Source organism: Vanessa atalanta, chromosome 3, assembly GCF_905147765.1.
Source record: "Vanessa atalanta chromosome 3, ilVanAtal1.2, whole genome shotgun sequence".
Lineage (NCBI taxonomy): Eukaryota > Metazoa > Arthropoda > Insecta > Lepidoptera > Nymphalidae > Vanessa > Vanessa atalanta.
In genome coordinates, this window is record NC_061873.1 from 6,199,343 (window position 1) to 6,214,063 (window position 14,721).

Here is a 14,721-nt window from a genome sequence, read left to right on the forward strand (position 1 = left end):
CATCGCTAATCTCGTTTCGATATACATACGTATATAGGTTAACAAATAGAAATGTTTCGACGTAAATACGTTTCGTCTTCATTAATTTTAAATAGCAAATGTAACATCCAATACCAATACGAAATCATTAATAAAATATATACGTAGAATTACCGTCAAACAGTAACAGTCTTTAAAATGGCCTTTGCTTTTGAAAGTTTGCATTATCCACCACGCTATTTCACTGCGGGTTGATTGATGCTTGTAGCAAATTAAATATAAAATTGATTTCTAGTATGATAAAGTTTACACGTGTGTAAAAAAACCATTAAAACAGTATCGGAAGTCTTCATAAAAAAACCGTTCGTGTAAGAGCGTGGTTTAAGAACAAAGAGTATACCGGATACGAGAGTGAACAGAGTAATGTCAAAAGAGTATTAAATTAAGTTCCAGTCTGGCAGCGGCGACATAGTAAATAGTTTAGTAACCGTCGGGAAATTAAATAAACAAAGCTAAAAGCTGAACCAGAGTGTACACGGGGCAAGTGCAATGTGTAGCATACCTTTAATAACTGCGCTTCGAGCTCTTGACATGCTTTCATAATGATGATTCAATAAATACCGTTTGTAGGCTCATTTACACGAAATAATTGGAATGACACTCTTTGTTTACCGCATGTCTATATTTATTCATTAAAAACCAAATATTTTACATATTAACAAAAATAACGAACTTAATGGGTACATTGAAGTGAATATATTCGTTGGAGCGTTTTATTTCGTGACCATACAATTATTTTATTATATATGCAACATTTGTAGCTTCATCTGTTTACGGTCACTGATGCGTAACTGCCAAAACTGATATTTGTATTTTTATACGACAAACGTTTACGGGTAGACGTACACTTTATCGCACTTTAACAATTGATTGTAAAATAAATCATAGCTATATTTTATAGGATCAGAAATCAATCGCAAATGGCTGTAGATTAAGGAACAATAGCAAAAAAAGAAGCGCGATCAATATTACGTAAATAATGAATAATGATTATCGTTGTTTTTTTATTGTTCTATTATTTTATATGAAACTAATATTTCATTGTTACCATTTACAATAGTTCTGAATCAGACGCAAACATAAATAATTATTAGGATACGTTTAAGATCAACATGTCTTCACATTATTCGATCCGATTCGAGACGCAATAGACAATTTTTATCAGACATTAGTAGTCTGTTGATAATTTGTATGTTTATGTTATTTTGAAAATATTTAGATACTTGCGAAGTTAAAGTCGTTGGAAGAACTTGAAAGCGTAGGACGATATTTCTTCAAGTGGGATATTAATATACTTTTAATTTATTTTATCGTGGTTGTATATCCTTTATTATAAAATACATCTATTAGTAATCCCTAGAGTCAGAATATACAAAAATAATAAACTGGTTTTCAAAACTGGTTGACTTCGTTTGCTTCTCTCGCGTTATAGAGCTTGGTCATATATTAGGCAAAAAAATTAGCTTACTCAGTAGTGGTTTGGGCTTGAAAGAACAACAGATAGACAGACAGACAGAGTTACTACTAAGTAAAAAAAAATTAAAACGATAAAAAGTAAAGTTAGCTAATTGTTTTTCGAAAATGCCAAACGAACGTGGCAAGCGTAAAACGAAACGACGAGCGCTTCTCTGGATAGCTGCTTTTATACTGGATATTTTTGGATTGTGGTCCCAATAAGTCTAAATTATTGGCAACCGGAAGCCCATAGTATACGGTCTTTGTTCAAAACACTTGCTGATAGATATACCTTTGCGCTAGTTGCTGTTTATTATTATTGCGGTTTAAACAGCATTGCAGCATAATAATAATCTATATATTATCCGTATCTCACTCGTGAAACTTTGAAAACCAAATAACAGTGATACGGTATTTAGACACGTGAAGATGCGTGCTGAATTTTGATCTCACTGAATAACTCTATAGATTAAAAAATACTTGATATGTTACAGTAATATGTCATAAAATTTAACGTTATTTAAACAGAAAATATATTATAAAAATTTTATTTCGTTGAAATACATTTATAAAACTAAAACGACTAAGACGAAACTACTTTAGTAAGTTCACTAAACGCATACATTTATGAAGTTAAACTTCGCACATATGTGCGAATTGTACATTTTAACGGATATAACATTTCAAAACTATTCCACAAAGCTCCTACCATGAAGTATCTGATAATTATTAACATTGATTCGATGAACAAAGAAAAAGGATTGAATTTTGATACTCCAATGAATATTTTCACTTTACACTTTCAGTATAAAATATTTAGTCTGAACACGCTACACTGCTTTTATGCTTGGCTTTTTTAATATCACACAAAACCATTCAGACAATGGCAGCATACCATGTATTGAAATAAGAAACGAATAAAAAATCACAACGGTTATCGCGCGGCACTTTATTTCGTATAAAACTGCAGTTAAAAAATGAAAAATAAAACTGTCACAGTGTAAAACATTTTTAACGAAGATTTTTAAGGGTTAGTGACTGATATAACATTACACAAACGATATCATTTTAACGATACCTCGTCCGGATATATTCAACATTTTATAATAAAAGGTACAAAGAATTTTTTCCGACCACTATATTATAATATTTTTACAGAGAAATATTACCAAAATAACGTTCCACTTATTCCCTGAGACCCAGGATTATACCTAAATTGCTCTAACTTTATAAACGATGCTCAGGACGACTACGCTCTTATTTTCTCTATAACCATTTATTATTAATACACATCATTATTGTTATTTTCAAATGAAATATGGTTGTATTATAGAGTTATATATTTATATGGCATAGTTAGGTAAGATAACGTAACCACTGTCCATAAGCATTGACACCAAAAGAACTTTTAATGATTCTTACAACGCCAATGTGCCACCAACCTTGGGAACTGAGATGTGACGTCCCTCGTGCCAGTTGTTACACTGGAATACTGATAATACACTGAAACTATATAAGAATATGTATTCCCTAGGGCAGGAAATTATATCCTAAAATATGAACCCACAGACAATTTACATTTGGTAAGTAATACATTCAAAGCTTCTATTAAAGAATCATAACTAGGCAAATTATTTTATTTTTATTTTACAATCATTATTCATTGAATTAAATGTAGAATATATATTTATTTGTACGAAATTATGACAGGGTCCGTCTGACACGACTATGTATCATGCTCACTAGTGAGACCCAACCTTAAATATGCTCTGTATACTGTGGTAAAGAATAAATAAATAAAAAGTAATATCTGATTTTCTTAGCGATTCTTCTCCCTAGAAACTATATTAATTCTAAAAAGGTAGCTTTATCTATATAATTGACCAATCACAGGCGCTTGTGAAAACTTATTTGAGCAAAAAATAATATGATTTTTGTTTGTGTGTCATAGTTGATGTGTTAAGTATTATAGCGCTGCGTTTATGGCGTATTCCCGTGCCAATACTAAAAGAAAACTAATTTCATGTGTTCTATAATGGTGTAGTAATGCCCCTTTTCGATTTGGGGGAGTCTTGCTTTAGTTACGAGGTCGTGACCCAGTAAATGCGTCGAATATTGAACACTTTTAAGGGTAACCGCTCTTTTATATTTATATTTTAATAATATATTTATTATATATTATTGTTTTGTAGTATTAAAACCAGAAAAACTAAAATAAAGTGTTGTATTATATTTTTAGAAAAAACCACTCAAGCTTTTTTTAAGATCGCTAATATTTAGGAAGCTGCTTATGACAATAGAATTGTTATGATAGTGTTAGCGTGATTGTACAACAGAGCGATATTTTACTTAAAGAATATTATTAATTGCTCTCTTTTATACAAATCCTTTAAGGATATTTTTGTCTGAATTATTGAATTAATATTAAGTCGAGGCATTTAGTTTATCTATTTTTCACATTGAAACAAATTTAAAAATTTAATAAAATGACTGCATGATATGGATTAGTGATGATTTAAGCAGAAAAAAGATACAAAGATCTTTCTTATTTATGGCATGAGCTTTTCAAAAGCGCCAACGGTACTCTCTAAATTTAATATTTATTCGATTATTTATACAAAATCAACGACATCACTCAACTCTACGGAACCCTGAAAAATACACTCTCTTACCGAATAGACAATATTATTTTTAATAGCCAACATGTTTCCCAACCGATTGCTCAGTTTACAAGCTATTGAAACAGTACGTAGATATTTTAACAGGAACTCCGAGCTAATAAAAACATCTATTCAATGAATAAAAGAAACCCACGAGTTTTCCAAGATTATTATCAGGAGACTGATGAAATGAGAAATGAAGCTGGGAGTTGCTGAGGCACTTCGAGTAATATATATTCTAAAAGTGATCTCGATCAGAAAGCTATCGGAAGCAGGGGCTGTAATCAATTTTTATTTGACCGCATATAACAGCTTTCTATCGGTATTTAATGTCATCTTTATACAGCTTGTTATTCAGATTCGAGACAAATTATTTCATCCGAACATAAATAATATAAATATTGTACAATTTAAATTCAAATTAGTTCCGATTTTTCAATTCGATAAGTAAAATTATAAAAACCAATAAGTCCGAGTCTTGGATTACTTCAATACAAGTTTTTTTCCGCTAATTATTTATATTATTCTACGAAGTATATAATATTAAAGTCAAAATCTTGATTAAATATAATAGCATTGCTCTAATGCTATTTTATTTAAAAGTAGCATTAGAGCAATGCTATTATACTAATTTACTACCAATGAAAGTAATAATGCATTGATTATCAAAAACCGTTCTAAAGTAATTAGTTTTCGAATACCCTTTATTAAAATAATACATCCTTAATATGTTCCATTCATTTTACAATTGAACATTGTTGAACGTTTTCTGCGATCCAGTTGTAAAAGTAAATATGTTTCTAAAACTCTACAGTTCGAGAGAGCACAACTACATAATGCAAAGGAAAGAAAATTTTAATGAAAATATATTCAAAGATCACTTTGCTAAATTACTTAACTAATCTAATTTCTAAGTCACTACTACTGAAATTAAATTCTAACTATAAATTTATATCGTGTGTGTGAAATTGTAATTTTGAATCACTTTTAAACCATAAAGCGTATACATTGTCTCTTCATTCTATTATGTTCAACAATTGTGCAGTCGGCTAACAGATGTAACAGATTATACCTGTTCCTGGATAAAATACTGCGAAACCTTTATATTTTTACGAACTTATATGACTTTATCGAATATATATTCAGAAGCAAAATTTAATCAGTTTAGGATTTTTATTTAATTTTAGATGCATTTATTTAAAACAATTCTATTAAGCTAGTGTGTAAAGATACTTCTTAGGAACAAAGTCAATATGTTATATGACCTTATTCGTTTCAATTTGTGTATAATAGGAACACAGTTCGGTGGCTTAAGATTGAATTATCGTCTCATCTGGGGGTTGCGGACGCCGTGTCGCCAATCTGTCTGGCCCCAGGTGCGCGTCTTATTGCACTGACATACTTTACAATATATTGCTTTACGATAAAATATTTATCATAAAATGAAAATACAATAAAGACGATCCAAATGTTTTAACTATATAGATTTATTAAGACACTTTTTCTTCTCTTGTGATGTAGTTATTATGACACGTAGTATTTAAATCAGTATTTTTATAATAATTAATGCAGAAACTGTTTTGTATGACGGCTACTAATGTACCGTACCACTTCAACTGGATAAACAAGTTTAGAGCGCACTCCTTGCTTACGAGGGAACTTTTTTCATATTGGTTATAAAAAAATAAACAGATCATGTTATACGTAACGTTTATGAATACAATTAATACAGCACTATGATTCATTATTTTGTTTACATTAAAATGCCGTATTTATTTATAGTTTCACGAAAACATTATTTTCCTAGTACAGTTAAAGATGAGTGTCAATTTTTGAATCAAACGTGAGATTCACTGTTAGAAGTATAACCCAGGTGTAACGCCTTCTTTATGCTGTCAATGGGCCGCAAGCTGTGAGATCGATTTGATATAACACTCCTTGTACCTGTAATGGCTTGCTCGATCACCCTTGAAACTGAAACACTGCTACACAATGTATTGATATTTGGCAGTAAAAAAGGAACAAAAGAAGTTTATACACGGCCAACTAACATTGTTATTAATAATGACAACATAGATACACAATAGTATATAATAATAATAATTTCTTGTAGTTATAGTACAACTAACATACAAAAAGGTCAGCACATGTTCGTACGACCATTCATAAATAATCTTCTATATTAATAAAGGAGGAGGCGTTTCATTTGTAGTGCCTAACTGGAAAACTACAAAACCAATATACATAAAACTTATACCAGAAGAGGCAGCGCGTTTCGGAGAAGGTTTCCGTTATTATATTAATATATAAGTAGTTATATGTACTTCGCAGTTTCGCCCGCATTAAATTTCGACTATTGACGTGAAAATTGTGGCACGTTCATATTTTTTCCTAACATGCCAATAGAAGTATTCTTCAAACACTGAAAGCAAACGGTATTCACGGCTGTTGATTTACAAGATCCTAAAAGAAAACACAATAGACGTTGGACAACTAACCACAAATAGCACAAAGGTGATCGTTAAGAGTTGAAACAAGTATCTGATGTGTTTGTTGGTACAAACAAAACGCTTCGCATTCGCAATGTTTTTGTTTCTATTATTTCTTCAAATATTGTTGTATAATCACACGCTTGAGGTATTTTAATACCTCGCTGCCTTCAGGCTTCAGCTCAGAATTTATTTGTACAATTCTCATTATGTTTAAACAAAAACTTTCTACGTCCAAACTTTACTGATATGTAAACGCCTTTTAATTGTTTGAGGTTAAGAGAAAAACATTCTAAATAAGTGAAATTTATTAAATAATATTAATTTATTAAAATGACAAATCAGAATATTTATTTATATTTATTTCCTTCCCTACAAATTGTAGCGTTTTTGTATTATTGAGTAACTCTACCGGTATTTTACGTGTTGATCTTATATAGGACTGTTTGAATGTTAATTTCCACATACGAAATTGTATTCGGACATTTTCAAATATTATATTAAATTACAATGAAACCGGAAACATCAACAATACCTACAAACTAACTACCTAACACAAACTCTAACTACTGGAACATTGGGAATGTTTATACCGTTAAGACATAAATTCAAGAGAATTTGATTTTTTTAATTACTTTACATAATAATTAAATATATAAATACAAATATTACACAACTGAGTCAACAATACGTAACAACGCGTTTTATTGTCTAATCTTGTATAGAATAATAGCGCTTGTTTATTGACGTTTTTTTATGACGGTAACTATAATATGACTGGAACTGTCACACTTACAAAATATTTTGTTCGTTATTACATAACAAATGTCCTGTGGATTCAACCCGTAAATATTGTTTGACTGCCTGTAGACGTATAAAGGCATACATTCGTAAAGTTGTGAAAGCACCCTTGTCACCAACATGTCCGTAGAGTTGTTTTTGTGTTTCCTTCTAAGCTAGTTCCGTTTAATGAAATTCCGGATAAATTATTTCCAACTCCATGTCAGACCAATCTTTATAGTTTCATACGTATGTAAAAACATATCGAGCTTATACGTCGTCCACGTCTTCGTCTGCTTGAAAAACTTATGTTCAAAGTTTGTGATTTTACAAACAAAATAATAGAATGTTTTCAACTCAATTTTCTTTAACCTCTATAGAAATCATCCTCTTATTGGTTTCAATAATCGAAATAAACTTTGATAAATGTTTATTTTATCAAAATCGATGTAAAAATAGTACTAAACACTAATCATTATTATTTTACTCTTTATTTCAGTAAAGATATCATACAATATATTCTTGAAAATTTATTGATTATTATGCAGGTTCGTTGTATCAATGATGTAAAAAATGTAATCGTAACTTTTTGAATCAATGATATCTTCTAGTTTTGCACAATAACTGTAATCTAATATTCATGAGATTTGTTTCAACATTAAATTAGATCTTGTACACGTTGCGGCACGATCTGGCATTGTCATTTTATTAAAAAGTTTAAATTTAATTTTTGATACGACTTCTTGCATTTACTTTGTATTATTAACGTAAAGAGGTTGTAGAAACAAGTTAACGTTTAAATTCTATATGAAATATTATTTCGATGGCAAGATTTCTTTTAGAGAATCCCTTCTTATTTTTCGATATAATTTCCGTCGACAGTAACGACATAAGGGACGTATCATCTCAGACCCCATATTGTGGCGACTTGATCGTGTAAATATTGATTTAATATATAAACTAAAGATAATGTGTGTGATGATTTACTATCTGACATAGTATTAAGAAAATAACAATTATTTTATTTTAAAGGTAAGTTATAAAAAATAAATTTAGCATAAACATAATGTACTATTTTTATACATAAAAACTTTTACTATTGTCGTAGTACTTGCAAGGGTCTGTTTCCTAATTTCATTCCAAAACCGATAAGTTACCAGTTTTTATGTGGGGCGATATTCATCTGACCTTCGTTAACCTTTATAAGCGAACCAGTAAATTCTGAATAAAATAATTAGCCTACCTTATTAAAATAATCATGTTAACAACTACTGAAGTAGCTGATTCACTGAGCGTACTTTTGGGATCGTAAGAATAAATCAAACTCCGATTCGATCCGGTTACTTGCTAGATGCCATTACAAAACACATTATAGCGTACAGGTGTTTATGCAAATACAAGTGCACTATTTATTAGTTTACTCTTATAATGCCGACGGTAAGCATGACTTGTATGAAAATAATTCAACCAACGGCTTAACATACTTTCCGAGGCTCAGGAGTCTAGACTGCCCTTCCAAACTCCGGAGCAATTATTAATTTAAGTCTGAAAACTTTTTATTGTAGTAGGATTGAACCCTGAACCTTGAGGGCTACGGTATTATAAAATACCACTAAATCGACGATGCAGTTTAATTGAAGACCTAAATTGTTTATATGTTGCGAAGTATTTAAACTTAATATCCGTGATAGTAACAAACCAAAGGCTTATAAATAGTTTATGTTAAATAAACAAAGAACGTTTAACTCCAGTAATCTATACTCTCATTGTGAAGCTTAATAGTTTGTATGTTTAAACGCACTAATCTCAGGAACTAACAGTCCGATGCAAAAGCCTATATAACTTTACGCGATGTCTCTAAGGACCGAGGCAGTAACCGCAAAACGTCAAGCAAGCTGGGAAACTTTACTTGTGTTTAGTCAAAGAGATATACCTACAAATGTGTGCCTACTCATCACATACTTAAACCAAACACAAACTTCGGGTATAGCTATATATATATAACAAAAACGAATAGTCCGAGTACAATTAAAACTCTAACAATCTCTCGACTTCATTACAATAAAAAAAGAACGAAATAATATACACTAATAAGCTATTTAATAGCTTGCCACTATATTATGAAAGTAATAATTCAGCTCATATGTCGCACCTCACGCTCTACGTTATATTTTATATTCGATACTTAAAAAAAAAAAAACATGTCATCCTATATCTCTGAAAGTTGAGTTTCAAAATATATACTAAAATAATAACGCCGGAGGGTTCGTTTTAACGCACTAATCTCCGGAAATTCTAGGCGGAATTCATAGGCTGTTTAACATGATGCTAAGGCCCATGGGAGAGACGCAGCAACGATTTACGCGATGAAAACGGACGGAGCAGCTAGTTATCTAAACAAAATTATTTAATTTGCAATTCATCTACGTTCAGGTATTCTGCAACATTATAGATTTTTAAAAGGAAATGATTCTGAATTCTCGAATAATGACATTTTTCAATATTTTATCTTAAACTTTATCATAAAATAAATCGTTCTAAAAGATTTTAGCTTTATATATAATACTTTATATTTCGAATCGTCGATCCCGCAGTCGCTTAAGACCCTATGTCTTTAATCAGTAGCGAGTGCGTAATGACTTACGGTGCCGAAACGTGGGCACTCACCGTAGGACTGGTCCACAAATTTAAAGTCGCTCAGCGAGTAACGGAACCCGTGATGCTTGTGGTTTCTCTGGCAGATAATCTCTGGCAATATAAGTAATTATAAACAAATGCATGAGTTTCTTGTTACTATACTATTATATATATATATATATATATATATATATATATATATATATATATATATATATATATATATATATATATATATATATATATAGAGGAAAGGTTAATTAATTAACTTAGGATATTAGCAAGGAATTTGCGAAATATTCATTTCAAGTGGGCTCTGCAACTCTTTGAACCCAATTGAATTCCTTTATTGAGTTTATTATTATCGCACAGAGGTCATTTACGTATTTTTTTGAAATCAGAGAAAATTATCGCACTGTAAAGAATATTTACTACCTAACGAGATATGACGAAACTGACGTACATTTTTTAATATTTTCACCTTTCCATGGAATTATTTAATTATTACTGATATCACAAGTGTATTATGAACAATTCAAGAATACTACGAAAACAATAGATTTCTCAATAATTTTCTCTAATTAAATCAATAAGTTAAGTAATTTGTTATTTATATGTTAAATCAACTTAATTCGAAATTTATTTATTGGAATTTTAAAAGGGGTTCGTGCAAGTCCACGTCTGAAAGGAAATTTGCATTTATAACGTTACAGTTAAATTAACCTCGACCTTGAGATTTGACCTTGAAGTTAAGATTTTAAAGGAACTAATTTTATACAATAATAATTAATTAACATAATATTGAGTAATTAAAAACTGTTAAATGTAACGATAACAATTCGCCAACATAGTTCTTGTAAAAATTCAAGTAATCAAATATACTTCAGTATTAATATCGTAATTGACCTTACATACACGACTGCCAAAAAAAGAAAATCAGCCGCCATTTTGTTTTGCTTTTTTTACACAATAAATTATATACAGTGTCATTCAGAACGATATGAGGATTCAAACGATAATCCTTACATACTAATCTGGTCAGGGCGTTTAAAAGTTCACACATAAATACATATGTACATGAATTAATTACACTACTTTTTTGGGCAGCCATGTAAATATAGCGAATGGTCCCTTCTAAAATTGATTATCAGACAATTCCAAGCTCAGAGAATAAGTAAATATCTGTTCTGGGAAATGGCTACTACGTTTTACGTAACAAGAAAATAATTACACCCAATTAGTTGCTTGCGATTAAAAGAGGATATTTATCTACGATTTTTTACGAAATTAATGTAATGAAGTAGACAAAAGTAATGTTTTTGCAATCGAATAATTGAATACGATTATTAAACATGTAATTTGACCGATTAATGTTATAAAACATACTAATTTTATAACAATCTGTTACTTCGTGGAAGTTTAAACGGACAATGCATACTTTGTATGAGAACAGAGATTTTATTTGCCCCATCACCGACAGTTTACAAATTTTAAGTTAAATTGGTTGAGTGGAATTGGTTTAAAATATAGTTGCAATGCGTGGATTACACATGCTAACAGCTAAGTTAAATAAAAGCTTGTAAAAAACAAACGAACTACTAAATTTCTCGAAAGTTCTTCGGTATCATCAATATTCCAAATCGGTGATAGCTTTATCTTTATTTATTTTTTTTCTTATAAAATGACATCTCAAAAGAACTTGGTTTACGGTTGTACAGCCTAAGGCTCTTACCCTACTTTATTAAAATATATTTATATTTATTTTAATTTAACAATATTCTTCGTGAGTGACCTCTTAGTGACTAAAGATTAATGCTTTTTAATTGCAATTAAATAAGTGATTGTTTTTAATATATGTGGAATCAATGAATTTTCGGCTTAATAATAATCTTTTTAGCTGTGTAGATCATAACAATCATTACGATACGTCTGTAGAGTAAGTGAGTAAACTCTAAGGTCAACACATAAGGCAATAGTCAAATATCAGAAAGTATTGTATGACTGACTAATTATGAAATTTAAAGGAGGTCAAAAACTTAGGTCCGTTTTTAACACTTCACATGTGACGTGAACTGAGTTCGGTAAACAATAGCACCGCTGAAAAGAAAATTATAATGACAACTTATTGTACAATTAGTTTTACAATTTTTTTTCCATTATTCGACCCTGAATAGTTAAAAGTTACGCTACAATAAAAAACTAGTAATTTGCCTTCGAGTTTGCTATAACATTGGTTATAATTGAAATTAAAAAAGTCTATATTTATATGTAGATTTTTCCAGTTGGATTGTTACAATAATATAGTATTGTTACGTTCAAATTATTATCAATAAATAAATTTGGTTGCCAGTTACAAATTTTTAACATATTGATAACTAAACTCCTTTTCTAGTTTTATATAATAATATTTGCCACAAAAGCAGATAATTAAGTTAGAGGCTCTTTAACTTACGTAAGCGATTACCCTCAAGATGAAATACGAACGCGACTAATATTATCGGGAGGTTAAATTAGATTGTAAGGCTTTAGCCAAATGACATATTAAGAATAAGCAATTTCATATACGATATGTTACAGATATCGTTACACTAAAACTTTATTATTTACATATAAAAATAATTTATAAAAAAAGAATCTCGCTCCCGATCTTTTTACGAGTTCTGAATATTCTGTAGTTAGATAAAAACATTCCTGAAAAAAAAACGTAAACGTTACGTAGCATTTTTAAATGACACTAGTAATTGGAACACTTATTCAAATATTTGCTCGAAAACTTTAATTCTGCTTAGTAAATACGAAGAATGAATACTAAACTCCTTTTATTATTTTATGGAGTGTATTAAACTTGACTGGTATTGATAGCAAGATCTATATTCATTAAACAGTTTTAGACTCTTATTTAAGACCGGGTAGCGTAGTGTATTGTTCAGAAAATACTTATAAAGAACATACTAATGATAAATAGGGAACGTTTCATAAATAGTTTTTGCATGTATTATTATTATTAGTATTATTAGTATTATTTATTAACAAAGAAAATAGATACTTATTGAAAGAGTTTAAATAGATTTTCCAACAAGTGAGCTCTTGAATTGTATTTGTTCCGACCTTTTTACTCGTAGTTTTATTCGAATTCTAAAACGTTGAATTTACGATAGTAAAGAGAAAACCACAATTTATGTCCAGTCTTTTCGAATTATCAAACATAAAAACATGATTCGTTAGAAATGGAAAATCGAAAGCAAAGTGAAAATATTTCCACAACGAGTTTTCTCTTTCAATTAATAAAGAATGATTCATCTCTTTTGTGTTCTGTTTTCGTTTCAATAAAAACGGAAAAAAGAAATAAGACGTGAAAAAAATCTTACTGCACTCTCATGCCATCAACCGCAAGCCTGATATATAGTAGGTATATTATTAAATGTTAGAAATAAATATGTCCCAAATTTGTTTCTAACAGAGAACTGTACAAACATATACTCGTAAAAATGCCTTGTGAATTTTGTTTGTCACTTTAAACGAACTAATTACTTCTAAATGTTAGAAAATATAATATGTACCTAAATAAGTACTGTTTGTTAAAACCCAAAATATTTTCAGGGGGTCAACCATATCCGCGCGTGCTGACAGCAGCCGGCGGCGGTTCAACGCATGGCGCACTGTGTCAACAGCTATTACATACACAAACCACTCGCATCGCACTCAACACAACTTAAATGAGCCACTGCACTACACTTTATATTTATTTCATTTCCAGTTTTCGCTGTAAAGTTGTTTTCTGAAATCGACGATTCCCATGAAGGGGGAAAGGCGCGTAAAGCGAGCGATCGCCGAGCGGGCTGGAGCCAACTGCCGCGTCGCTGAGCCCGCCCCCGACAACCCCGCCTTGCCGTTGTGGCAAACGAGCAACATTTCCAAACACAAAAACACGTCCTAATAACCAATTAATGTTTCAGAATAATTTAGAGTACAGCTTAAAGAGAAATGGAATCTTCAAAAGGGACACTTGAATCTTCAAAAGTTTAAATATCTCCCCGATTCTCTCGGCGTCTAATTTATTAAAGATCGTTTGACCGACGTTTAGGTAAACAATCCGAAAAAATAAAAACCTTTTTATTTGATTCTACGTGCCGTAGCTGAAATATTGATACGTTTATTATGTTTGCGCACGATATATAAAGTAATACAGAAGTTGTATACAGTAATTGAATATACTGAAAATAAACCCGAGGCATATAAAGAAAAGTCAAACATACTTTCCTCTCATGAGATTCAAGCCATTCCCTGGACTCTTTCCGTGATATTAATGCTAAAACACAATTATAGACTTTAACATTTAATAACGTTTAAGCTACAAGAATTATACACAGTTGCGTCTACTTTTTCAAAAACTAATTTGAATACAAATATTCGTGTCGTTACAAAACAAATAAAGTTCAAATTCCAATCGTCAAAGACAGTTTATTAACTCAAATTATATATTTATCTAAGGAACTCAAGATTTAGTGAAACATTTAACACAAAGATATCATAATGCATCTTTAATCCAAAAGTAAAGAATAATAATATCCTCTTGAATGAATAAGATTTAAATTCCGGCTTAACAAATACAGCCAATGTTCAGTACTTTAGCTTTGCTCAATAAAAAGCGTTCAAGTTAA

At 30.5% G+C, this 14,721-nt stretch overlaps 1 protein-coding gene across 2 annotated transcripts in view; it reads right to left on the reverse strand.

Annotated features, from left to right (window-relative positions):
- LOC125077293 (neural-cadherin-like) overlaps positions 1 to 13,852 on the reverse strand; it is a 92,497-nt gene extending 78,645 nt beyond the window's left edge. Inside the window, exon 1 of one of the 2 annotated variants that reach the window (XM_047689203.1) lies at positions 13,621 to 13,852. In XM_047689203.1, coding sequence (XP_047545159.1) covers positions 13,621 to 13,672 — 52 coding nt within the window. In that variant the 5' untranslated portion in view covers positions 13,673 to 13,852. The remainder of the gene's footprint in view (positions 1 to 13,620) is intronic. The other variant, XM_047689204.1, reaches the window with a different exon arrangement.
- Positions 13,853 to 14,721: the final 869 nt, after the last annotated feature.